This window comes from Microtus pennsylvanicus, chromosome 11 (assembly GCF_037038515.1).
Source record: "Microtus pennsylvanicus isolate mMicPen1 chromosome 11, mMicPen1.hap1, whole genome shotgun sequence".
In the NCBI taxonomy this organism is placed as follows: domain Eukaryota; kingdom Metazoa; phylum Chordata; class Mammalia; order Rodentia; family Cricetidae; genus Microtus; species Microtus pennsylvanicus.
In genome coordinates this window covers 99,908,225-99,933,277 of record NC_134589.1, presented here as the reverse complement: position 1 = coordinate 99,933,277, position 25,053 = coordinate 99,908,225, and the positions used below count along the sequence as shown (strand labels likewise).

The 25,053-nt window shown below is 51.0% G+C and overlaps 2 protein-coding genes across 6 annotated transcripts in view; one reads left to right on the top strand and one right to left on the bottom strand.

The window, feature by feature from the left end:
• Positions 1-1,526, top strand: part of Txndc11 (thioredoxin domain containing 11) — an 80,153-nt gene extending 78,627 nt beyond the window's left edge. For all 5 annotated transcript variants that reach the window (XM_075942041.1, XM_075942040.1, XM_075942038.1 and 2 more), the window contains one exon: positions 787-1,526. In XM_075942041.1, coding sequence (XP_075798156.1) covers positions 787-1,411 — 625 coding nt within the window. In that variant the 3' untranslated portion in view covers positions 1,412-1,526. The remainder of the gene's footprint in view (positions 1-786) is intronic.
• Positions 1,460-10,002, bottom strand: Snn (stannin). Its single transcript, XM_075942044.1, has 2 exons — positions 9,864-10,002; positions 1,460-4,338 (listed from the first exon to the last, which is right to left on the bottom strand). The coding sequence occupies exon 2, from the start codon at positions 4,249-4,251 to the stop codon at positions 3,985-3,987; it is 267 nt and encodes an 88-aa protein (XP_075798159.1). The 5' UTR covers positions 4,252-4,338; positions 9,864-10,002; the 3' UTR covers positions 1,460-3,984.
• Positions 10,003-25,053: the final 15,051 nt, after the last annotated feature.

Genomic DNA, 25,053 nt, shown 5'->3' with positions numbered 1-25,053 from the left:
TAACCTCAGACAGAACTGTACAAAGTAGTGCTTTGAGTTATGGTGGCTAGATTGTGTGTACACAGGTAAACATACCTGTGGGAGAAACTTTGGTGGCTGGACAGTAAAATGATACGTTCTGAAAAGGGCCTTTCTGAATAGAGAACAATAAGGAACAAAGATGTAGAAACCCCTTTGAATGTCACTATCCTCACTTCTGTGCTGTCAGGGCTGAGTGGCCCTAATTCATCTTCACCTTGTAAACCAGGATGTATCTGTACCCTGGTTGGTCCATTTGACAGTAGCACCTGTCCAGGTGTGAGCCCAGTGTCCCCAGCCTGGGATACAGTTCCTCTCAGCCAAGAACACTTTTTGCTATAGATATTAAGTGTATGCTGTTACTGGCTTTTTGTTTATTTTTTCAGTTTTATGAGTACTGTTAAAAGCTATGGTAACTGAGGACAGCCCTGTTACTGTGATCACCAGCCCATGTAGCTCAGACAGAGTGGCCACATTCTTCCTCCTCCCTAATTCACTGGCTTTGGGCTTAGGCATGAGCGAGCTTGTCTGAAAATTGAGTACAGACACTTGAGTTCTATCCTTAGGAACAGATAGATACTTTGTTTAAGTCAAATTGCATTACAGTTGCAGTGCAAGTCTGTGGGGTACCTCAACTCCACAGAGAACTGCTTGCCTGGTCATCACTTCTTTTCAGTAAAAACTCAGGATCTTTTCTTGGTCAGGGTGACCTATTTGTCTCTACATTGTGCTTCAGATCCTCACTTTTGACTTTCCCTTCCTCTCCAGAAAGGACCTAAGTGTGAAATACCCTGGAGACCTCCCCATCACCCTTCCAAACCTGCTGAGGTTCATTCTGCATCACTCAGACCCTGCCTCTGCCCCTCAGGACCTTGGCATCAGCCCTCCTACCCAAGAATGTGTCCAGAACAAGGCAGTCCTGCAGCGTGAACACATCTCTCACGTGGAGAGTGCCATGCAGAAGCTGAGGTCTGAGATGAGCAGCCTACGCCGTACACAGGAGAAGGTGGAGGGTCGGCTCTTTAGTGCCCGCAGGGATGGACACCGCCTGCTACTCCGGCAGCGTGCTTTAGAGCAACAGCACAGGTTGCTCCGTCGCCACAGCCAGAAACTGCAGGCCCTGTATGTGCAGAAGGCCCGTGAACTCCAAGAGTTGGCCAGTGCCTCAGAGACCCCCCTCCCTGAGCACACATGGCTCAAGATCCTTGTAGCCACTATGGAGAAGGAGCTGGAAGGCCAGGGTGGAGCTAAGGAACCAGCCCCTCTGGAGAAGGCTCGCCCCAACCACTCAAAGCCCATGGGTGCTACCCAGTTACCTGGTGGCACCCTTCCATCTTCTGCCACCAGCTCCACTCTGACATCAGAGAGGAAGCATGAGAACAGGACAGATTAACTTTTCAAAGAGATGAAGAAATCAGAGGTGAAATCTGTACATTGAGAATATATTTATGCAAATTTTATTGAAATTTATTGTAAATAAAGATTTTCTCAGTGGTCTAGAAAATGAACTTGAATGTCATTCAGCATTTATTGATCAGGAATAGCATCCCTTCCCTTCCCTTATTGCACAAACTTGGTAGCTTTGAGACACAACAGTAGCACAGTCCATTTGAAGATTAATCTAGGAAATTCAGTCCTTGCTTCAGTGGCTGAGCCTCGGTGTTCTTGCCTGCTCCCCAGGATGAAAGGCTAACTAACTTCTTACTCATCAGAAGACTTCCCCACAAAGGTTTGCACGATTGAGAAAGAATCTGAAGAGAGGGTTATAACTTATTAACCACTGGAGTGTAAAATAAAAAGGTAGCCAGTGATAAACAAGGACAGGGAAGACTATTGTGTGGTTGTTCACTAGTTCTATAGGTGTTTCATTTTTCTCCCTAAGACCTCTACCAGTGCCCCACAGTGTCTGAACTTATTCAGCAATTCATCCCAGTCTCGATGGGTTGACTAAAATGCCAAAGACATCCCTGGTAACTGGGGAGGAGACAGGAAGCTCCCAACAAGTATAACTGATAAGAAGAAACGTCATTGGCATAGTAAAAGATGCGACCTGTGTCTGACAGTGGAGTGATATGAGCATTTCCAGGAGCCAGGCTCACACTGAAAATGTAGATCCAAGCTGTTTTCGGGTCAGCAGGGTATAGGCCGCTGCTGCAAGAATTAGAGGTAGAAAGCTGGGATGGGGATGGGCCAAAACCCTCAGCCTCTGCCAGCTCCAGGGCAGAGCCTTTCATACATTCTGTCCTCCTCCTTGACCCGAAGAGTCACTGCTGCCAGGTCCAACATACATCCGAGCCAGCCAAAGTAGCCTCTGCCGATGTCCAGTCTACCCCTTTCTATGTCTTCCATGACTTAGCTTTCTATCTCACCAGGGTCCAAGAGTTTCTTAAGCTGTTTTTACTGCAGCATCCCACCATACATGTCTTATTCCTACCCTCACAAATGGCCTTAGAGCTGTCCCTCCTCACCTAGAGCTGTTCCTTAACTCTGACACCACACACACACCATGTGTAGATATACACTGCTAAAAAGAAGTGCTCCCTACGGCTCTTTCCTTGGGATTTAGAGAATGGATTCGTTTTACATCCTTTTTAAAGCTGTCTCCAGCCTGGTCTGAAGTTCTCTGCTTCCTGCCCATGCTGCTCTCAAGTGTGCCGCCCAAGCCAGGGCCAGCCACCTAGTCATTATCAAAGGTGCCCATACACTGGTGTTCTAATCAGAATGGTTTAGAATGGACTTATAGTGGTGGGATTAACATCCAAACAAGCTTATAGGCATGGACTCAAAGGATATCTCGGAGACACATGCTGCTGGCTCCCTTTCCTGTGAGAGCCAGGCCCTGAATTTGAACTCCTGGTGGCTCTGTTGAAAATACATATGTGCACACTAGAAACGATCTTCTATAGCACACAGGCACCTTTAGAGCTGGGGCCAGGGGCTCTGTACAAAGCTCCGAGGACTAAAGTGAAACCCAATACTCAGCCAGTGGGCAGTCATTGGAGAGGAAAGGAAGCTCACTTGTGAAAAGATGGGAGGAAAAAAAAATTCATCCCCTACTCCACCCCTACTCCAGTGCAGAAAATATTAAATATAAAAACAAAACCTTGCTTGCTTGGGCTGACTAGGTTTCAGACTTCAAGTAGTTGCCGCAGCCTCTGGTGTTTCTGCAAGGCCTGTGCTGAAGGGATGTACTGGGCATGCTCAAGACCAAAGGGCAAGACACTGCTCCGCTAAGCTGCCTGGCAGCCCTCAGGACTCATAGGGACTTGTCCGTCATAGGCTTCAAAACAAGTACAGCAGCTTCCTTGCAGTGACTGCCATCTGCACACATTGCTACGTAACAAAGCTGAAGCTCTCCGAAGGGAGGGGTGTGGTTTTTCTTCTACTCATTACTAACCAAGCAGAAATCACCCCAGCACCCCAGCTGCTTAGCCTTTCACTTCCTTTCCATACACACAGATCAGACCTCAGTGAGACCTGCCAAGGGCAATTGGGGCCTGACCAGTCAAAGACCCTCCATGGTCATGCTGCTGTAGCTCACCACGAGTACAGTCATCAAGCCAGTCCCATGGGCTCTATGTGGTAATTTTAAAAATCAGCAAAAAGGCTTAAGCACGTGCTTCTGGGTCTATTTACAGTTCACAGGTTGGTTAGTTCACGCATTACAGTAGTAGCTCCATCAAAAACAGGCTCAGCTAAAACATTCAAGTAACAAAAGCGCTAAGGGGCCATGAGCCCCAGCAAGGTCAGGCCTGCCCACTGCCTGCAATGGGCAGCCCCACCAGGAGGCTGAGGGGGAATGCCAGGACAGCCGGGACCCGCAAGTCAGTGCATGCGATGATGAAGCCCGAAGAGACCATGCCAGCAAGTGTCAACCTCTCTCACACAGCATCCATCATGTCTGCTTCAGCCCTCTCAGTGCTTCTGGGCTGGCTGCAAACGGAACCAGGGCCTTCCCAGCCCAGCTCAGCCATGCACTTCTGGGCCATTGGCGGTCATCAACTTGGTCTTTCTTTCCACACATGGCCCCTTGGCAGAGTACTGCACTAGGAGAAAGGGCTCCTTTGTCTCGCCATCACCCACGATGCTCTCCTCGTCCTCTGACTGGCTGATGCGCTGCAGCCGCAGGTAGCACCAGCAGCCCAGGATCAAGGCCCCCAGGGCAGCAATGGCGATGAGGATGACAATGACCGTGACCACCCCCGTAGTGGGGCTGTGGTCCATGATAGACATGGTCAGTACTTGGAAGTGCTCTTCTGGTGGAAAGTTCTTGGTGTGGCTGGCTCAACGAGGCTGGAATTTGGGCTGCACAGTACAATCCTGAAAGACAAAGCCAGGAAAGACTATACCAGGAGCTCGGTAGGGAACTCAGCCACCCAGCTGGCCCTTGCTGGGTCTGTTTTTAAGTTCTTGAGCTCAACCCAGTGTGATAAGCGTGGGGTTGCCTTTCGACTGTGTCTGCCCAGATGCTCACCCACCCTACTTCCCCCAACTACTTCTGACAACCAGGTGTTTCCGCTATCAGTCAGTCACTCTGATGGGAGGGGAACTGGGCACCTTGACAGTTGTCAAGAGGCTGCAAAAAGACTGGCCACTAATCTGGGTCTTCTGTTGAAGGCATATGCTGTCTTTTTGTTTGTCTTTAAGAAAGTCTCACTCTGTAGCCCAGGCTATCTCAAACTCATGATTCTCTGGCTTTAGCCTCCAGAGCCTTAGGATCACAGGCCTGTGCTACAGCGCCTAGCTGGAGGTGGACACTTTAGAAGATACCAGTATGTGTCCAGGAAGCTAGAGAGGAAGGATCCAAAAGTAGAGAAAGAGCCTCAGCTCCTGTGGGGGTGAGGGTGGTCAGGTAACACATAATGTCTCAACCTTCAAGGTCTCCAGGGTCTGAGCCAACAGCTTTCGCCCTATGGAGCCAGGATCTTGAAGACTCTGGTTCTCAGGAAGCCCGTGGATGTAGGGCGGGCAAGCAAAAGTAAAGGAAGTCCTGGAAGACATGGGTACTGGGGAAAGCTTCAGAGGAGGCAGGAGGGGTGGGGTAGCTGGCTTCTGACTGTACATAACTTGCCATCTGGTACAGGAGCCAAATCACCAAGAGGTCGACACCCCTAAATGTCTGTCCAAGTATGGTGACATCAGATGCACAAGGGACCAGGTGCTGTGATGCTAACTGGATGGGTGGGTGAGCTTCTGGGAGGCCACACTGGCAGGACAGGGCATTCACGGTAGGGGGACAGTACTGCTAGGCTCGGAAGGCAGGAGGGAGAGCCACCTGGGTTCTCCACGTCACAGAGCCCAGTCCTCATCTGTAGACAAGTTTCAAGTGCAAAGGAGAAGGAGGCAGTGGGATACATGGTAGAATCTGCCCCAGTCTCCCTCTCAAACCTCCAGGGCTTACTCTAGGCAGTACCCCAAAGCCCAGCCCACCACCACCTCCCAGGATCAGGGCTTTGCCATTATGGCCTTCCAACCACCGAATGCAGCAGATTGTTCCAGTGTCTCGGGGTTCCTCACTTTCTTACTAATGCCAATCACTAATGAACATCAATGTGGTTCCAGGAATGAAGATGCCAGGAATGTCTGCACAGGCCAGGCACAACCTACACTGAGTAAGACCTGAATGTTCAAAGTCTTCCCATCCATGTATTCGTACAGGAAGATTCTCCCTCCAAACAGGATGGGACTTGCTGCAACCTGGAGCAATAATCCCTTTAATCAGAAATGACTCTCACTCAACCAAGGAGGCTGCCAGGGCTGACCCTGAAGGTCACAGGCAGCCAAATCAATGCCCCAGAGTGCCACCCTCATCACCTGTGCCGACTCTACAGGAAAGCTCCAGGCAGGGAGGGGCAGCACCCTTGGGTCTCTCAACCTTGTGGTCTCCTAAGTCTGAGCTGCGGGGGGTCCCACTTAGCTGGCTCCTTGTCCACTCTTGCAGTCAGAGCACACAGGATGTGCTCAAGTACTTATAGTGACTGACAGTGTCCCCATTCCTGCTCAGAGCTCCCCAGCCTTGTGCCCTCCAGGATCTCCCAGAGCCCAGTTCCTTCTGCCCAGGATGACCCATTCCCTGACTTTTGATCACTAGGTCTCAACTGGGGGCAACCGTGCACCTGACCACATCTGCTCGGCGCTTTTTAAGGTAGAGGACAGTTCCCAAAGCCTCAATGGAGAACAGCCTGGCCCCAAATGGCACCCACATGGAGGTGGAGGAAGAAACTCTGACTCAGTTTACACCAACTCCGGGAAAGAAGCCTCTCCAACCAGAAGGCCAGGGAAGCTCCCTCCCCTGGCATGGCGACCTAGCTCCTGGCCTTCCCTCATCTCCAGAGCTGCATGTCCCAAGAGTGCTCTGCTTGCTCCTTAGCCTAGTACCTACCCTGTCAACATCAGTTCCCCCCGCCCACGCAGCCAGACCACACAGGACACCCATGGTTCTGCCTCCACCTGCCTTTCCTCCCGTTGTCTTCTGGACAGGAAGGGGAAGTGTGTGTTTGGGGTCTGGGGTGGTTCTGGGATAGCAAGTGGAAAATCAAACAATGGTACCGGGATCTGAGGGAAACAGCTGTCCTGGGAGTAATGAGGAAACTGAGGCCAAGCAGCTCCAGCCCAGAGAGACCCCAGGAGAGCAAGGACGACCACAGACTCCTGTCTATGCTTGCCCCAGGTCTGGAGGTAGACAGTCAGGTATATGGCTCTGACCTCTGAGCATAAAGACTCGTGACATGCCTGGCCTGTGGCCTCCACTTAGCCCTGATGGGCTTCTTTTTTGTTCATTTACCAAATGTTTCCTGAGAAGTAATCCCAAACCTGTCATTGTGGCCTCAGAAGGGGGGACTCTTAAGGTTGCCTCACCCTCTGCTGGAAGCGTGGCTACCACTCATGCCTCCTAAACTGTCCTGCCGTTGCCTCCTCCCTTAGTACTGAACTGGGAACTTTTCCAGAGGTGACCCTTGGGGCTGCCTCTTCCCACACAGCCCAGCCTGCACCCCCTGCACCCCAGTCTTGTCTCAGTTCTCTGCTATCTGCAGTTTCCTGGTTTAGGGATTATTTCCCTGGCTGTTACTTCCTGGCCTGTGGCCTCTAGAGGGTCTAAGAAAAGGTTACTGTCCCTCACGTTCACGGTCATGCTCCACTGTGGATGGCACGTGACACACAGTGGGTACTCAGGAAAGGCTGGCTGCGTGGTTCCAGACCTGGGGACCAATCAGAACACACTAGTCCGAGCCAACTCCCTAACTCCAGACTACTCCCAGGTTCCTAAGCACAGGTCCCCATGCTGCCAACAGTCTTTGAAAAAAGAGGATATAAGCCAAGTTCAGGCATGGCAGTGGTGCCTAACAGGTCTGAGCCCAAACAGAAACAGCTAACTTAGTGGTTCTCAACCTTCCCAATGCTGTGATCCTCATGTTGTGGGGATAACAACCATAAAATTATTTTCATCGCTACTTCAAAACTAAAGTTTGCCATTGTTATAGATTGTGAATATAGTCTTAGGTGATCCCCATGGAAGGGCCATTTGAACCCCAAGAGTCACGACCTACAAATTAAGAACTACCAGGCAAACTGTCCATGCTTGGGGCAGGGAAGGGCGGCAGCAGAGAAGCAGAGTCCAGAGGAAGCTGGGACACCCTGCAACTGGCTAGTACACCCCTCTGCACACCACTGAGCTCCACTCATCCACCGAGGCCCGTGGGTCTGGGCATAATGCAGCCCAGTTGAGGGCAATCCCAGGACCACCTCAGAGCCATCACACACACCCCCAATCCACCTCATCTCCTCTTTACTGCCTTGATCATCCTACTCTGCAGATGCAGAAACTGAGACTCGGTGTCATCTAGAGCACAGGTCACACCACATACCATGTCCTTGTTGGAAGCAACAGCAGGGACAAGTTCCAGGTGAGCACTGGTCAGATGGGCCTGGGCACTCCGCAGCCACCCCAGTTTGCAATGCTTGAGAATTGCTGAGTCTGGTTTCTCAAGACCCAGAGCACACGGGTCTCAAAATAACACAGTACACTCTGGGCAGGGGTCTCCTAAAATTCAGACTCTCCTCTAGATCTTCCGTGGTGAGGGCCTCTGTTACCCTCTTCATGGGATCCCCAAACTCACCCTTCATCCCATCATTCATGCTCAGATCCCAGAGGGTACACCCTCTCTACCCCACGGACTGTTCCTAATGACCTCCCTTTCCTTCTGTGACCCTTGCACCCCAAGGCACAGAGTCTAGCCTGGACCCAATGTCACAAATGACCTCTTCTCTGGGGATACCCCACTGCCTGCTCCTCACTTAGTGCTGCTGAACTCAGCTCTGCCACCTCACCTTAAGCCTCTACCTCCTGGGGCACTCCAAGGGAGTCAGAAACACTGCCCTGTTTTTAGGGCCAGCTAAAAATTTTTTTTTAATGTTTTTAATGCTCAGGAGCTTCCAGCACTGTCCTACCCTCCAACAAAGCCACCTGCCAAGTCTCCTCTTTGGGGACTCCAGGCCAGAAGTATTTCCTGCCGCAGGTTCTGTTCTGCCATACTCCAACAGGCACCATCACCGAGGGCTTCTGCTGTCCAAGAGCTTAGATAAGGATAACAGCATCCAAAGGAGAGCTAACATCCAGCATGGCCGTGTCTACTGCCACCCCCCCATTCTAGAAGAGAAACCTGCTCCCAGAGCCAGCTCACTGCCAGATCTCACGGCACAAGAGGAAGCTAGGAGGACTGAGGAGTTCCAGGGACTGCCCCAAGGTCAGCTCCGGTCTCACAGTCCAGGCCTGAGTCCTGGCCCTCCTGTGTAAGTCCCTTGCCGCACTCTTCAGGATCCCATTTGGCCATACAACTTTGGTATAGTAGATCCTGAAAAAGTTCCTTGGTGTCGAACTCTTGAGCTCAACATCTCAGTAGATCTCCCCAAAATCTCTGCCTCAAAACAATCCTAGAGTCGAGGTATTATTCTTCCCACTTGACTAAATAAATACAGCTTAGAGAAGTTAAGTCAGCAGCCCAAGGTCACACATCTTAAAAGTGGATCTGCGGTTATTCAATCCTAGCAGTCTGGATCCTAAATTAACGATTTCAAACCTGATTCTAAAACGTCATTTACCTGACCTGTCTCTCTTCTGGAGGCTGAGGGCACTGAATCGGTGTCTGGCCCCCTCCTAGGAGCTAGTCTAGGTGACCTGGGCCGAGGACTAGACACTGACGGCAAGCACCCCAGCAGCTCCCGCGTGCAAAGCGCGGGCGGCGTGCAGGCGCTGTGCCAGGCGACGCCGAGTCTCCCCCACTCTACAGAAGGAGCAAGGCGAAGCGTGAGGGAAGCAGGGGCCCGTTCAGGGGGCGACAGCTGAGAAAGAAACGACAGCTGAAGAGAAAAATCAAGTCTTCCTGACCCGGATTTTCTTTTTGCGGGGAGGGGGGGGGGGGAGGACCAGGACGGACCAGCCCACACCGCGCAATCACTGCCAGCCGGATCGGGAACAAACGCTGCGGCTTGGCCTCAGTTTCCCCACCGAAGAAACGGACGCCAGATGTTCCTTGGGCTCCCATCCCCCTTGATCCCATCTTGACCACTCTGGGATGCTGCCAGGAATCCTGTCGGTGCTAAGAGTGAGTGTTCGGGCAGCCCGGAGGATCCGCGCAGGGCGCAGAACCGCGGGTCGCCGAGAGGGACAGACGCCCCGCCGAGCAGCCTCCGCCCCCCACCGCCTCCTTTGTCCCGACCGCACCGCCGAGGACAAAGAGCCCCCGCCCGCGCACGGCGTCCGCGGAGCCGACCCGCCAGCGCCGCACCCCGGCTCATCCGGCGCAATCCTTCCCCCTTATCCGGCCGCCATGCCCGGTCCTGCTCACCATGTCGCGGCCCGCAGTCCGGCACGATCCGCCAGCAGCAGCCTCGCCGCCCGGCTCCGCCCGCACACTAGCCGGGTCGGGCGGCCGTGCACTAGCCAGACTCCAGAGCCAGATCTGCGGCGGGCGGGGTGCTTCGGCTCCGCCCAGGCCGGGGGCGGGATGCTCCGATACGGCCAACGGGAGATTGCGCTGGGACGACGGGGCGGGGCGAGACGGGGGAGGTGAAATCACACGCGTTGGGGGTGGGGCGCGGTGCGTGGGTTTGGGGTAAGCGGGGCGGGGAGCGTTAGCCGCGAAGGGAATGAGGGAGGATGCTGGGTGGCTAGCGGGTCCCGGCTAGCGGGTCCCGGAGCTGGGGCGGGCGGTGGGTGGCTGGGCTTCCGTGTGCGCCTTTTGGGTGCCGGCGGTACTGGGCTTGCTCCTGGCATCCTTTCTGTGAGCGTAGTTTCAGCACAACGACAGAAGGGAAACTGAGGCACTCAACAGGTGTGAGTGGCACACAGCCCCAAAGTTGCAGGCACGGGCAGAGTTGAATGACTGTGCTTTGGAAAGAAGCTGGCCGTTCTTTTTTTTTTTTTTTTTTGGTTAATTTCATCATCATCTAGCCATACATTCATCCACCCACCTATCTGCACCCATCACGTATCTTGCTGAGCCACAAGTCAGCCATAAGCCAGACAAACAAGGTCCCTGCCCCCAGAGCTGCGGACTGGGGTGCGTTATTTTAACACAATCTCTTAGTTAAGACTTCACCAAGTACCATTCTCTGTTCAGACTGCTCAACAAATCAAAATAACCCCAAATAAAAATGTATCATCTCATTTGACATTAGGAACTGAAGGCTCGTTGCAAAGGTCTTAAATGCTACCCAGGTGCTCTCGCAGAGGTAGGATGTCAGGCTAGACATAATTGGCTAGGAACACAGAGGTGGTAGCTGGTGTGGTGAATGCCCCCAAGAAGAGAGTCCAGGAAGAGACAGGACACTCCATGGTGGCCACCTGAAACTCCCAAGAGGCTCAAGACCTTTGAGGCCCAAGGTACTCCCGAAGATAGGAAGGGACAACGTGGTTGAGATCTGGGAGGCCAGGGGCTGCTAACTTTCTTTCTCAGACTCACACAGAATGTCCTAGACACAAGCTGAGGTAACTAAACTGTTTCTTACCTCCCATCTTTGGCCCATGCCATTCTTTCATCTTGAACATTCTTCCACATCATCTTCGAGATCTCAGCTTCCATGCCCTTGCTCTGGAGGCTTTTATTTCGCCACTCTCCCGTCCATTGTGAAATTGTGTTTTTCAAGGGTCTCACTAACTTTTTGGTTTCTATTTCAGTACTAAGACCGGACCATCCACTGATGGGTCTACAGTTGGTGTATAGTAGGCTCTGCCGTTTTGTTTTTCTGAGACAGGGTCTCACTGTGTGGCTCTGGCCATCCTGCGACTCGCTTTGTAGACCAGGCTGGCCCTGAACTCAGAAACCTGACTTCCTCTGTCTCCTGAGTGCTGGGATTAAAGACATGCACCACCACCACCTGGCTACAGTAGGCTCTTGATAAAATACATTGACTGAGCCAGGCGGTGGTGGCGCACACCTTTAATCCCAGCAGTTGGGAGGCAGAGGTAGGTGGATCTCGGTGAGTTAGAGGCCAGCATGGTCTACAGAGCTAGTTCCAGGACAGCCAAGGCTACACAGAGAAACCCTGTCTCTGGGGGTGGGGTGGGGGGAGGTCCTGAAGAAGACCAGGCTGAGGAGGTGTGCTGGGTTCAGAGGCAGAAGGAAGCAGGGTTCTGGGCCAGCTGCCTCCAGACCAGAGCCAGGTGGTTCTGAGCAGCTCCTGCATATAGATCTTCCCATTGCTGTCCTCAGCGCTCCTGCTGGGAGTGCAGACTGGAAGGAAGGGTTCTTTCCCCAAGCCAGCCCAGTGCCTGCAGTTTGGGCCTCAGGTGGCCAAGAGCTCATTAGTGGTCTAGGCCTGGAAGATGTCGGCTCAGAACTCCAGAGCTGGGATTGGCAGGGAGATGAACAGGGAGGCAGAGACGTGACAGAGGACATGTTGAGCGGTGGGCAGAAATGATGTGGTCCTCCCTGCTTCAAATCTAACCTTGCTTCCTGGAGGGCTTTGGAAAAGCAGCCCAAGCTCTGTGTGCCTCACTTTTCCTCATCTGAAAAATGGGGACACCAGCAAGGTAGACCTCTCAGAGTTGGGAACAGGGGGAGACCTCCTACCTGCTCCCTGGTCATCGTAGTAACAGTTTAGGCTTAGAGAAGACACAGACGTCCCCATTTGGATCTTGGGCCAGTGACTGCACCTCTCTGAGCAATGGCTTCCTCATCTTCATGGTGGGTCTCATGCTTCCCAGTACCGGAGATGGTGAGAAAGGCAGTGGCTGGCAGGAGCCCAGAACTGCTCTGAATGCTTCCCTGATGGGAACAGTGGTAGGCATGGGAGTTTAAAGGTGGCAGGCTGGAGATGGGGCTCAGCTAGCAGTGTGCTTGCCTAGCATGCAGGAAGCCTGGGTTCTATCCCCAGCACTGCATAAAGAGATCACAGTGGCAAACACCTGTAATCCCAGCTTGTGGGAGTCATCCTCAGCTGAATGTTAGTTTGAGGCCAGCCTGGGCTACATGAAACCCTGCCTCAAAAAAAAGTGGTAAACTCTTAGGTAGGTAGCCCCATTGCAGAGATGAAGAAACGAAGGCTCTTACAAGTGCATGCCTCTAAGTCACCCAGTAGAGAGTGTCCCAGTACAGGTTCTTCAGTAGCTGGTTTGAACCCGAGACTCTGCTTTATTTGTTTGTCTTTGTTCCCAAGACAGGGTCTCACTACGTAGCTCTGGCTGTCCTGTAACAACTCACTACGTAGATCAGGCTGTCCTTGAATTTACAGAGATCTACCTCTCAAATGCTGGGATTATAAGTGTGGGCCCGTCTGATATTCTGATTTTCCTATGAGCTCCTAGGAAGTGTTGATCATGTGGGAACCACACTTTGAGCAGTCAGGGGCTGTGAGCTACTGAAGGTGACAGGCAGCAGGCATCTGGCCTGTGGTTGAGTTCACATGGCCCATTGGGAGCCCTGCACTTGTAACTGTGAACCTAACTGCTTATCTCGTGCCCTGACTTTCTCTCCCCTACAAATAGGCAGGAAGTCTTGCTCTGCCCCCGCACCCTTTTCCTCTGTTCCTTCCTCCTTCATGGTAACATCCGACCCAGGGTCTTCCCAGTGCAGCTGGCTGGAGGTTCTCAGATTTTCATTAACAAGAAAGATAATTAAGGGCTTGCTAGAGCCCAGCTGGGCCTGCTGTGGGCCAGTCTGGCCCTCTGCCCACTTCTCCAGTGTGCCAGAGGCATTGGGACAAGAAGGGGCTTGCTGGGCCTGGGAGTAGGGAGTCCTCAACTAGCCTCAGAGGAGACACCCTGCAACTGGGCCTCTCTGTAGAGCCAGCGGTTACCAGTCTGAGCCGGTCAGCTGTTTCCCAGGCATTCCCAGGAGCGGTTCAGGCTTAAAAACAAAGTGAATATTACTCGGCCACAGGGGAGTTTCCTGATGGGTGACTGGGAACCACTGGTGAATTCTCCAGAATGAGTCTCTGTGGAACACAGAGAGCTTCCCCTTGCTCCGAAGAACACAGTTTCTCTCTCAGGGAGAGGTACCTCACTGGCTGATGGCTTTGTTGCTTTATCTATGTCTGGTTCAACCCCTTAGAGCCAGAGAGAAGGCTTGCCAGCCTATTTCAGGTGGCTGACACTCCCCAGCTAATGTGTTATTTTCTATGCATTTATGTCGCAGTTCCCTTTGATTTATGAGCCTGATGTTGCTTTTTGTTTTTGATAGTAACACACATTTTCCTTTTCTTTTTCTTTCTTTGTTTTCAAGACAGGGTTTCTCTGTGTAGCCCTAGCTGTCCTGGAACTCACTCTGCAGACTAGGCTGGCCTCGAACTCACAGAGATCAGCTTGCCTTCTGCCTCCCAAGTGCTGGGAATAAAGATGTGTGCCATTGTGCCTGGCTCTTCCTTTTTCAATAGAACTGTTTAGGACTAAGAAACATTGAATGTTCAAACATGTATGAGCTACTTTCCCCCTCCTTGCTCAAGTGCTGGGATGACAGGCATGCACCACAGGGCCTCGTTTCTGTGATGTCCAACATAGATGGAACCCAGGGGTTTGCGCATACTAGGTGGGCCTCCGCTGACTGCCCTGCAGCCCCGGCTATATTCTCTCATGTTTCTCACAAAGGACGCTAAGCCCTGCATTTGTCCTCCAAAGGCCAGAACCCTAGCTAATGGGAGCAGGAGGGCATCCTAGCCCACACCTGTCGTCTTTGTACTTAGGAGACAGAGACCAGGAGAGTTGAGTGTTCTGGACCATTCTAGACTCTGCCTAAAGGGAAAGAGGAGGAACGAAAGGAAGGAGGGAGAGAAGGGAAGAACAGAAAAGAAAAGAAGACCTCCTCATCCTCAGACAACTGTCCAATCACAGAGGCGATGACTCCCCAGGGTCCCTGGGCGTGGTGGACTGCCGTCCTCCAAGCACGGTAGCCATTGCCATCTTTATCAGAGCAGCTTGTTACTATCCACAAGAGACATTCAAGAAGGGGCCTGTGACCTTTTATAGATGGAAGGATCATTAGACTCTCATCTGAGGCCCCGGCCACTCTGTCCTGCTCCTCCCTTCCAGGCGTATGTTATTCTGCCCCGACTGTTCCTGATCCTCCGGAGGAACTAGAGTGTAGAGAAGATGGGAGGTTGCCTGAGGGGGATCCCAGCTGAGCAGCCACTGGAAAGCACATCCAGGCTGCCCTGAGACTTTTCTGTGATAAGTATTTGGGGATCGTGATCACCTGCGCTCCTATAAGCAGTTCCACCATGGTTCTGTCAGGAAGCTAAATAAACTCCTTAGTTCACAAGCTGGACCTGCAGGGAACCAGTCTATCCCATGCCGGAGGCAAGTAGGCCTTGCTTACAGCTCCCCAGGAAAGGCTAATGCAAGGACTTTGGGCGGCGCTCAGTCGTGCCCTGTTCACACCACCATCGTATTGGGCTTCGAGGTCTGGCAGGAGCCGTTCCCCAGGCCCACCTCAGGGCTTTTATCTAAGGCTGAGCCCAGCACAGCATGTCCTCTTCTCTGGACTGAAGCCTCCAGCAGAGAGGGGATGGAGAAGCCAGAGGTAGCCAGAGCTGGTGGACCACTGAGGACACACCCATACAGGACTGGGAGCTGCGGAAGAGCCCAGCACTGCCATTTCACTAACCTTCTCTGAGCTGGAATCCCCTTATCTATAAAATGTAGATACCTGGGCTGGAGAGATGGCTCAGAGGGTAAGAGCATTGCCTGCTCTTCCAAAGGTCCTGAGTTCAATTCCCAGCAACCACATGGTGGCTCACAACCATCTGTAATGAGATCTGGTGCCCTCTTCTGGCCTGCAGGCATACATGGAAGGAATGCTGTATACATAATAAATAAATAAATATTAAAAAAAAAAGAAAAAAAATGTAGATACCTGTCTTGGCCAAGACCTTTCCACAGACTCCACACACGAGCCTGGAGCAGCTATGCTGGGCTTGGCCACAGGACTTTTACACTCACATGCTATCTGCCTTGGCCAAGACCTTTCCACAGACTCCACACACAAGCCTGGAACAGCTATGCTGGGCTTGGCCACAGGATTTTTACACTCATGTGCTTTTTAAAAGTTTTGAATTTTTAATTTTTTTGAGACATGATCTCATGTAGCCAAAACTTGCCTTGAACTTCTAATCTTCCTGCCTCTATGTCCAGAGTGTTTTGATTATCGGCACGTGCCAACATTTCTGGTGACATATGCACTTACATCTTCCAAAATGGCTCATTCATTGGGCTATGCGTGGGCCTCAGATCTTTGCTGGGCTGCTTCAGTGTCTTGACTACGTAGTGACTGACTTCCCTAGGGTAATTCCCAACAGAACACAAGGATGCCTTGTGACCTAGTCCATCATCTCCACCTCATTCTGTTCCTTAAAAGTGAGGAACCAAACCACACAGGCAAAGGAAGGGTCTATTTTTTGTTTTTGGTGTGTGTGTGATGTGTGCATGCATGTTCTCATGTGTCTCTGTGTGTATGTGGTGTGCATGCATGTTCTCGTGTGTGCGTGCGTGTGTATGGTGTGATCACATTCTTGTGTGTGTGGTGTGTGCATGCACATTCTCGTGTATAGCCAACAGTGTGTGTGGCTGTGTGTGTGCATGCAAGCGGAGGCCCGAGTTGCTGTCAAGTGTCTTCCTGCATTGTGCTCCCCTTTATGATTGCAGCAGAGTCTCTCACAGTCTCTGCCCCCTGTTCATCTGGAGATGCAAACTCCTGTACTCACACTTGCTCAACAAGTGCTTTACCCACAGAGCATCCCCCAGACCCTGAGTTCTACTTATTTTTTTGAGGCAGGGTCTCTCTGTGTAACCCTGGCTGGTCTTTAATTCCAGATGTAGATTAAACTGGACTTGAACTCACAGAGATTCTCTTGCCTCTTCCTCCTGAGTGTTGGGATTAAATATAGATAAGTAATATGGTGGGTATTAGTGGGACAAGGGAAGCTTCTGAAATATTCTAAAATTTATGCCAAAGAGATTTGAGGTACAAACCAATCTTAGGCCTGATTTGGACACTAATTATATATATATTATTCAGGGTTACTATTGCTGTGATAAAATACCATGACCAAAAGCAAGTTGGGTAGGAAAGGGTTTATTTGGCTTAAGCTTCCATATTACTGGTCATCATTGAAGGAACATAAGCAGGGCAGAAACTTGGAGGCAGGAGCTGATGCAGAGGCCATGGAGGATGCTGTTCACTGACTTGCTCATCATGGCTTGCTCAGCCTGATTTCTTACAGAAAGAACCCAGGACCACCAGCCCAGGGATGACACCACCCACAATGACTTGGACCCTCCCCATCAGTCACTAATAAAGAAAATGCCCTACAGGCTTATCTGCAGCCCAATCTTACGAAAGTACTTTTTCTTTTTAAAAATAACTTGTTGAACTTTTATTTTATGTACATTGATGTGAAGGTGTCATATCCCCTGAAACTGGAGTTACAGTTGTGAGCTGCCATGAGGGTGCTGGGACTTGAATCTGTATCCTCTTGAAGAGCAGACAGTGCTCTTAACTACTGAGCCATCTCTCCAGCCCCTGGAAGGATTTTTTTTTTTTTTTTGGATTTTAGAGACAGGGTTTCTCCGTAGCTTTTTTGGTTCCTGTCCTGGAACTAGCTCTTGTAGACCAGGCTGGCCTCGAACTCACAGAGATCCGCCTGCCTCTGCCTCCCGAGTGCTGGGATTAAAGGTGTGCGCCATCACCACCCGGCTGGAAGGATTTTCTTAATTGAAGTTCTCATCTCTCACATGACTATAGTTTGTCATTGACACAAAACTAGCCAGCACAACACACACACACACACACACACACACACACACACACACACACACACACTTCTTTAGTTAATCAAGTCAAAGACTTTTGTTATCAGCAATGCACTGAAGAAGAGTCAGGGTCATAAAAATAAAAATCCATGTTTTCACACATCGCTGCTCAGATGTGCACCCAGGGAAGCCCCACACCAGTGCAGCTGCTGCTTTTGTCAGATGTGCAGCCCCAGGTGCATTCACACAGTCCCTGTGGCCAACAGCAGGAGCAAATGCATCAATGGCGCAGATGCAGTTGGTGTCCATAGAGAGTAGAAGCATCAGTTGGAGTCCCCCTTTGGGGCTGGGGAGATGGCGCAGCAGTTAAGAAGACCCCTACTCTTGAGGAGCACCTTGTCCCCAGCACACATGGTAGCTCCAGTTCCAGGGAACCTAGTGCCCGCTTCTGACCTCTGAGGGTAATAGGCATGCATGGGGGGAGCACACACATATGCAGGCAAATACTCATACACATACAATTAAAAAAATCTTTAAGACAGGCATTTTTACAGATAATCTGTTCAAACACTTACATTTGAAGTGAAATGCTTTTATTAGAGATTTGCTTCAAAATAATCCGCATAGAATGTGTAAAACGGAATGACTGGCCACAGACTAATGGTTGCTGGGAGTTTTGGGGGGACAGTGTGTATGGACTGTGTTTTAGTGTATTTTGAAACACGGGCAAGGCAACCCCATGAAGTGAATAGGAGGGTCAGAAGGATGGGGATACAAAGCTGTAGACACTGAGGTACTCCCTGGACCGCTTTGTAGTTTGTTCATCTTGCATGGGGTAAGAGACCATGCCTGGGGCATGGAGGAGGATCACCCCTGGTGTTGGCAGAGTCAGTGCTCAGGCTGGCACACATACATCTGAGGTGACCTGGTGGCTATTATGCTCTGACTTATGACACGTGACTTCTAAGTCTATGAGTGGGGCTGTCATTTTATCTTAATATAGAAGCCATTACAGTGGGTGTTTTATTGTATTTTATTTTAGATCTTTCTCTTTCAAAGAAGATACTTACTCACAATGAATATGATCCAATTCATTTTGAAATCAAAGTCTATAGCATTCCTGTCCTGCTGTCATTTCCCAAAGACAGTCACTTCATTTTTAAGTGGCAGAGATTAGGAAAATATTTTATTAGCTAAAGAACTGATTTATTTTGAAGACAGGAGCCCCAGATGGCCTCAAGCTTTCAATCCTCCTGTCTCAGCCTCTTAAGTGCTAAGGCTGCAGGCATCCTCCACCAGGTTCAGCTCACTGGCTCCTTCATTCCCTCCTTATCTCTTTATTTATTTCTGTGCTAAAGCTGCAGCCAGTGTCTGGAAAGACTGAGGAAAATGCTCTAGCCCTAAGCTCTATCCTCACATCTGTTCAGCGCGCGCGCGCGCACACACACACACACACACACACACACACACACACACACTGTTTTTTAAGACAGGTTTCCCTATGTAGTTGTGGCCAGATCAGCTGAGGTATGTGGATGGCATTGTGAACAAGTAGATGTCTTAGGGGTTCTATTGCTATGAAGAGACACCATGACCACAGCAACTCTAATAAAGGAAACAGTTGTGGGTGGCTTACAGTTCAGAGGTTTAGTCCCTTGTCACCATGGGGCAGGACATGGCAGCATGCAGGCAGACATGGTGCTGGAGAAGGAGCTGAGAGCCCTATGTCTTGACTCACAGGCAGCAGGAAGTGAACTGTGTGTCATGCTGAGAGTAGCTTGAACAAAGGAGGCCTCAAAGTCCACCCCCACAGTGACACACTGCTTCTGAAAAGGCCACACCCACTTCAACAAAGCCACCCCTCCTAATAGTGCTACTCCCTATGGGGACCATTTTCTTTCAAACCACCACAACTACTCACTTCAAAGAACTGTCAAGCTCAGGATTCAGTACTAGCAAATGGTTGTGTTTGAGAGATCTTGTCATAAGAAAGACTAATACAGTATTATAACGTATAGTATTAATATGTAATAGAATATATTAGCATAATGTGTTTAATATATAATAAATATATAAGCAAGGACTAATGATATGTTATAAGTTTTATGTGATATATATATATATATATATATATATATGAAAATATGTGAGATCATAGAATAACAGGAAATTAAATAATTAAGGAAAATTACTGGGAAAAGAGCCAAACTAGGTAGAACTAATAGCTCCCTCAATCAGACACTGAAGGGTGGCACAACAGGTCCCAGTGGTAGCTCTAGGCTGTTTGGGGGGCCAAGGGTGGAGGCTGGCCCTGTTTTCAGGCGGAAGGAAGCTTCCAGAAGTGAAGTGGTATCTGGAATGAGGGTAGCCCTCCTACTGGCCTAGGTGCCTAGAGATGAGAGGCAGCACATTCCTGTGATGGTGTACCCCAGCCCAGAGCCCTAAACCCTCTGCCCTCTAGGCAGACGTTTCCTCCTGTATGCGGTGTCCTGCCCGGTGCTCTGCTGGCTAGGCTCCTGTCAGCCAGGATGGTGGATAGTCAGGTGACCATGCAGTAGCCGGATGCGGTCCCAGAACTGCCGGCCTCATCTGGTCAGGCGAGATTATCAGACCACATATGTGAAGTGTCACCGCAGGTCCCACTGCTGCTGCTGCTGCCCTCTGTGTCCTCAGAGGCCCCGAAAATTCTAAGGAAGCACCCTGTGCCTCAGGCCAGACTGCTCAGCTGGGGTGGGCCCTGCAAGACACTGACTCAGCACGGTTTTTCTGAGCCCTAGTTTCTCTGTGTACAGCATGGGCTTGGGACACTGGCCACTGAGTAATTGCTTAGAGTCCTGCCTGGGTGGTGCCCAGAATGGCAGGATGCAGAGGGCAAGGGTGCAGTCTGTATTTGTCACCCATGTAAAAACCCAGATGTGGCGGCAGAGATGGGATTCTCTGGGCTCACTGGCCGGCTAGTCTTACTGAACTAGTGAGGTTCAGCTCCAGGGAGATACCCTATCTCAACAACCAGGTAGAATGGGATAGTGGAAGACATCCCATGTTGACCTTTGGCCTTCACATACATGTGCACACACGACCGTTAGTATACCACACACGAAAATAAAGAAAACGGGGATGACTCTTGTGTGGACTGAAGCTCCCGGGGCTCATCTCAGAGCTGCCTGTGCCGCCCTGGGCTTCCACCAAGCCTGTCTGTACTGCTGCTCTGCTTCTCGGGGAGAGGAGGCGGTGAGAGCAGGTTTCAGCCCCAGGTCTCCAGTTTCTCCTCAAACTACTGAAGCTGCAGAGCTCATCCTCAACATCCATCCTGATGTCCCCTCTCCCCTGTCCCTCCCCTGCAGCCACGCCTCCTCTAACTTCTGTCTTCTCCATCTCCCCACCCTTCCACAAGCTGCTTATGAGCCTGGGATGCTATGCTTCTCTCTGCTAGCTCCTCCCTTCCACTCAAGACTCCAGTCCGGTAAGCATGCCCACACCCTACCCTTTCTCCACACTTTTATGTGCCTTATCCGATGGTCCCCACCAGACCCTGAAACCTCTCAAGAACAAAAGCCCATGAGTTCCATCTGGGTAACCAGGGACAGTAGTTTCTCTGTTTATCCTAGCAAATGAATGGATACAGGCCAGCAGACAAACAGGACCAGGGGAATGAAAGAGCAAGCATGGCCCCACCAAGCCTCAGTCTCAAGGCTGAGAGGCTATTTACCTGCCTCCAAGATGTCCAGATTGGGTGCTTAGTAATTGTAGACCGGTATTTAGCAATCTGGCCTGACCACACCCAAGAAGGCATAGCTCCTCCCCGTGATGTGACTGGACTATTGGACCTTTGGGAAGTTCTTTCAAAAGGCAGTGGGACAGGCAGGGTCCCGAGCGGTGGATAAGTGAATAAGCCCAGCCAGGGTGTTAATGGGCAGGACAGGACAGGTCTTGGCTCTCTGGCTCAGTCATTTCTGCTATGCCCTTTCACCTCTAGCTTCTGCCAATCAGGAAACTTCACCCATCCTGTCTCCTGCCTTGGGAGTTGCCAAGCAGGAACCAGGTTACGTGGAAGCAGCTGAACCCAGGAGCTGCAGACAACAGAGTGTGTACACAAGAATACATTACAGCAAGTTTCACACTCCCTCCTGGACAGTGACCTTCCCTGTTTGCAGTGCCCGAGGGACCATCTGTCAAGACCCCCAGGGCCCTCAGGAGATCTCCTCCCAAGAAACCTAACCCAGAGACAGCCTTGTTCCACTGAATCTCCACCTAGCCATTTAGGAGGCATATGCCAAGTTGTGGAGACAGATTCTAGTCACCATGGCTGCCCTTCTAAAGGGGAAGGACATGAATAAATGAGCCATATAGTGTCATTGTAGGGAGGGATAGAGAGATTCTGAAGTGGCAGGGGCTGGAGATGGACTTAGACCAGGGAAGTCCCCTCTAGACTCATGTAGCTTGGACCTAATAAATGCCAAGAAAGCAGTCCTCAAACACCGTGAGCAACGGAACCACCAGTGTACGCGAGTAGAGGAATTGCACTCATCCCTCCAGAGGTGTGAGAGAAGGGGCTGGAGGAGGGGAGTCAGCAGGCCAGGCTCATAGGTGAGAAGAGCCCTAGAGAGTATGGCCTGAGAGGTGTCTAGGGTTCTGGCTTGAGAGCTGTGTTCTTTCCCCACCACTTCCAGGGTCTTTCTTCTCCCTAGAGCTAGGAAGCCCCTTACCCTGCTGCCCTGCTTCACCCCTGCACTTCCAAGGGCCTTTCCTTTCTTCTCCATTTGAGGTCTGGTGCTCTCTGAGCTAGACTTTCCCTATGGGTGACAGCCCAGGGGACTTGCATTCCAAAAGGTCCATGAGTGAGATCTCTACCTCCTGTGTGCCTCTGAGTGGTGGGGATGACGTGAGACCTTCACAGTCCCCCTGTTAAAGCCTCTTCTACAGAGCAGGGCATTAGGTTCAGAGCGAGTCTGTTGAAACCACGGGGCTTGGGAGGCAGAGTGTTCCCAGAACAGTTACTCCAGGCCTCGCTAAGCCTTCCAGGGATTGGAGGAGCACTGGGGACTCTCAGCTCCTTTTCTACCTGCCCCAGTTCAGCTCTCTGGGCTGGGCCTGACACCCTAGAACTATTCCCGTGTCCTTTCCTCCGCAGGCCTGCTAGCAGCCTTCACTCTGGCTATAAATACACATGCAGCGTCCCCTCCCTCTGGAGGAGGAAGGAGGACATAAACTGACAGGTTGATCTGAGAGAGCCACGGCGAGGCCTGTGGGCGCCACAGACTAAAGATACACGTCACGTGACCGCACTGAAGGCAGTGTCTAGAAGCTGGGCCAGCTGGTGCCTCCTGGTGCCAGTGACAGCTCAAGGCTGCCTGGCACCCCACCCTTGTGGAGCACCAGGAAGGAGGCAGCCCCCACTGGCAGACGTCTTAGGAAAGCCGTAAGCAGGTTCAGGGCCTCTCTAGCCGTGCCCTGTGTGTGGGTAATGATCCAGACTTTGCTGTAGTCATGGCCACCCACCGAATCCTATGGGATGTGACCCACACCTAAATGAGTCCATTAAACACTATGAGTGGAGCGGAGCGATATGGCCATGATTCCAGCACTGGGGATGCTGACTCAGGGGGTTCTTAATTCCACGTGAGCCCAGATGCTGTTCTAATTTCCTTTCTGTTGCTGTATAAACGCTCTGACGAAAAGCATCTGAGGGAAGGAAAGGGTTTGTTTCAGCTTACACTGATGGGTCACAGTCCATCACTGAGGAAGTCGGGGCAGGACCTTGAAGAAGACGCCGCTGAGAAATGGCGCTCTTTGGTTCCCGCTCAGCTTTCTTCCGAACAGCCGCAGCGAGCAGGGCCCGCTTCCATCAATCAGCAGTCAAGACAATCCCTGTTAGACCGGCCTGCAGGCCCATCTGTTCTAGGCGGTTCTTCTGACTTTCCTTTTGGAGAGCTCTAGGCTGTGTCAAGTTGTAAGTGCGGCTATCTATCCCAGCTGCATAGTAAGACCTTTCTCACAAATGCAGGTGTGGTGGCACCGAGAGGCCGAGGCAGGGGACTTATCCAGAGTTCAAGTCTATCTCGGGTTACATAGTGAGGACCCCTGTCCCCTCCCCCCAAACTTGATTTGGGCTCTGCATAGTGGCACACAACTTTAATTCCGGTCCTTGGGAAGCAGAAACAGATGGATCTCTGTGAGTTTGAAGCCAACCTGGTCTACAAAACAAGTTCTAGGACAGTTGGGGCCGTTATATAGAGAAACCCTGCCTTAAAAAAAAGTAATTTGCAGGGCCTTGTAACAAAACAACCAAACAATATAGAAAACACCCCAGACACCCTACACACTTCCCCCAAAACACAAGAGTCCAGATTTGCTCAGATAAACAAAGTTAAAATTTACCATAAAGCCTTCCTGCTTCAGAAATAATTACCTCAGTCACGGTAAGTGGAGCTATAGCTCCCTGAATGCTCGGGATATGCTGGACTTTGTTCTAAGTGTATAACATGGGGGTGCTTAACTTGGGGAGGGTGTACAAATGGGGTTGCTTCCTGGGGAGGGTGTACAAATGGGGGTGCTTCCTGGGGAGGGTGTACAAATGGGGGTGCTTACTGGGGAGGGGGATATAACATGGGCTATGTGGGAGTTTGAATGTAATTGGCCGCCATAAGCTCATAGAGAGTGGCACTATTAAGAAGTGTGGCTTTGTTGGAGTGTGTCACTGTAAGGGGGAAGGGAAGGTTTCCTACGCTCAGAAAAAGCATATGACACCCAGTGTCTCACTCGACTTTCTGTTGCCTGAAAGATGCAGGACTCTCAGCAACTCCTCCAGCACCACGGTGGTGAAACACTACCATGTTCCTCACCATGATGATAACGACTGAACCTCTGAAACTGTGAGCAAGACACCCAAATAAATGTTTTCCTTTATAAGAGTTGCCATGGTCTTGGTGTCTCTCCACAGCAACAGAAGCCCTAAGTGAGGGCTTGTAACACGGGGAGTGTGTGTAACATGGGAGGAGTGCCTGAGGAGGTCAGAGTTTCCAGGAGTTCTTTCCTTCCACCGTGTAGGTGGTGTGGCAGGCAGACTTGACGGTAGGCGTCTTCACCACTGAGTCCTCTCGCCAGCTCCCGTCATAGCCTTCACTGACATCAGGAGCCACTACTGGCCAAGTCCTATACATTGTCTATTCATTGTGATATTGTAAAGTAAATCGTTTGTTTTTAGCAAAGGTCTCACTATATAGGGCAGGGTGGCCTGGAGTTAATTGATGTGGTCAGGACTCATATTCTCCTGCCTCAGCCTCCGGAGCACTGCCATGAATGGCATGTACTACGCATGGCTGTCTAAGTATGTTTTGTTGATTGACTGGCTCAAGCATAGAGACAAAAGCTGCTGTATTTGGTTGGTCTGTTTCTCACACCCCTTTTAATCTAGGAGGGGTCCCACCTCCAGTTCCTTGCCTTTGTCCCTGCAGACCCTCTTTCAGTCATGGATTCCCTGCCCCCAAATGGTCTCCAGCTGAAGTCAGCAAGGTTTCTCCAGCTTTGACCTTGAATGTGGGGCAGGCATTGTATTGGTTATTTTAAAAGTCAGCAAGAAAGCTACACCTGGGCAGAAAGGGGACTTGCATAACTTCTTGCCAGCTGCTAAATTAGTCATTGCTCCATTTTGTCAAAAGCCCTGTGTGCTTGAAGCATGTCTGTGCTCTGCTTGCACTTGTAGATAATGGACTGAGGGAAACGAGGGAGGAAATAGGTGCCGGGCCTTCTGCTCACCCCTGGTGGCCTGTCCCGGAGGTAGACAAGGCCAGAGG

What these genes read in the sequence shown, in the direction of transcription:
- Snn (XM_075942044.1), bottom strand. Translation starts at nt 4,251, where the DNA reads ATGTCTATCATGGACCACAGCCCCACTACGGGGGTGGTCACGGTCATT.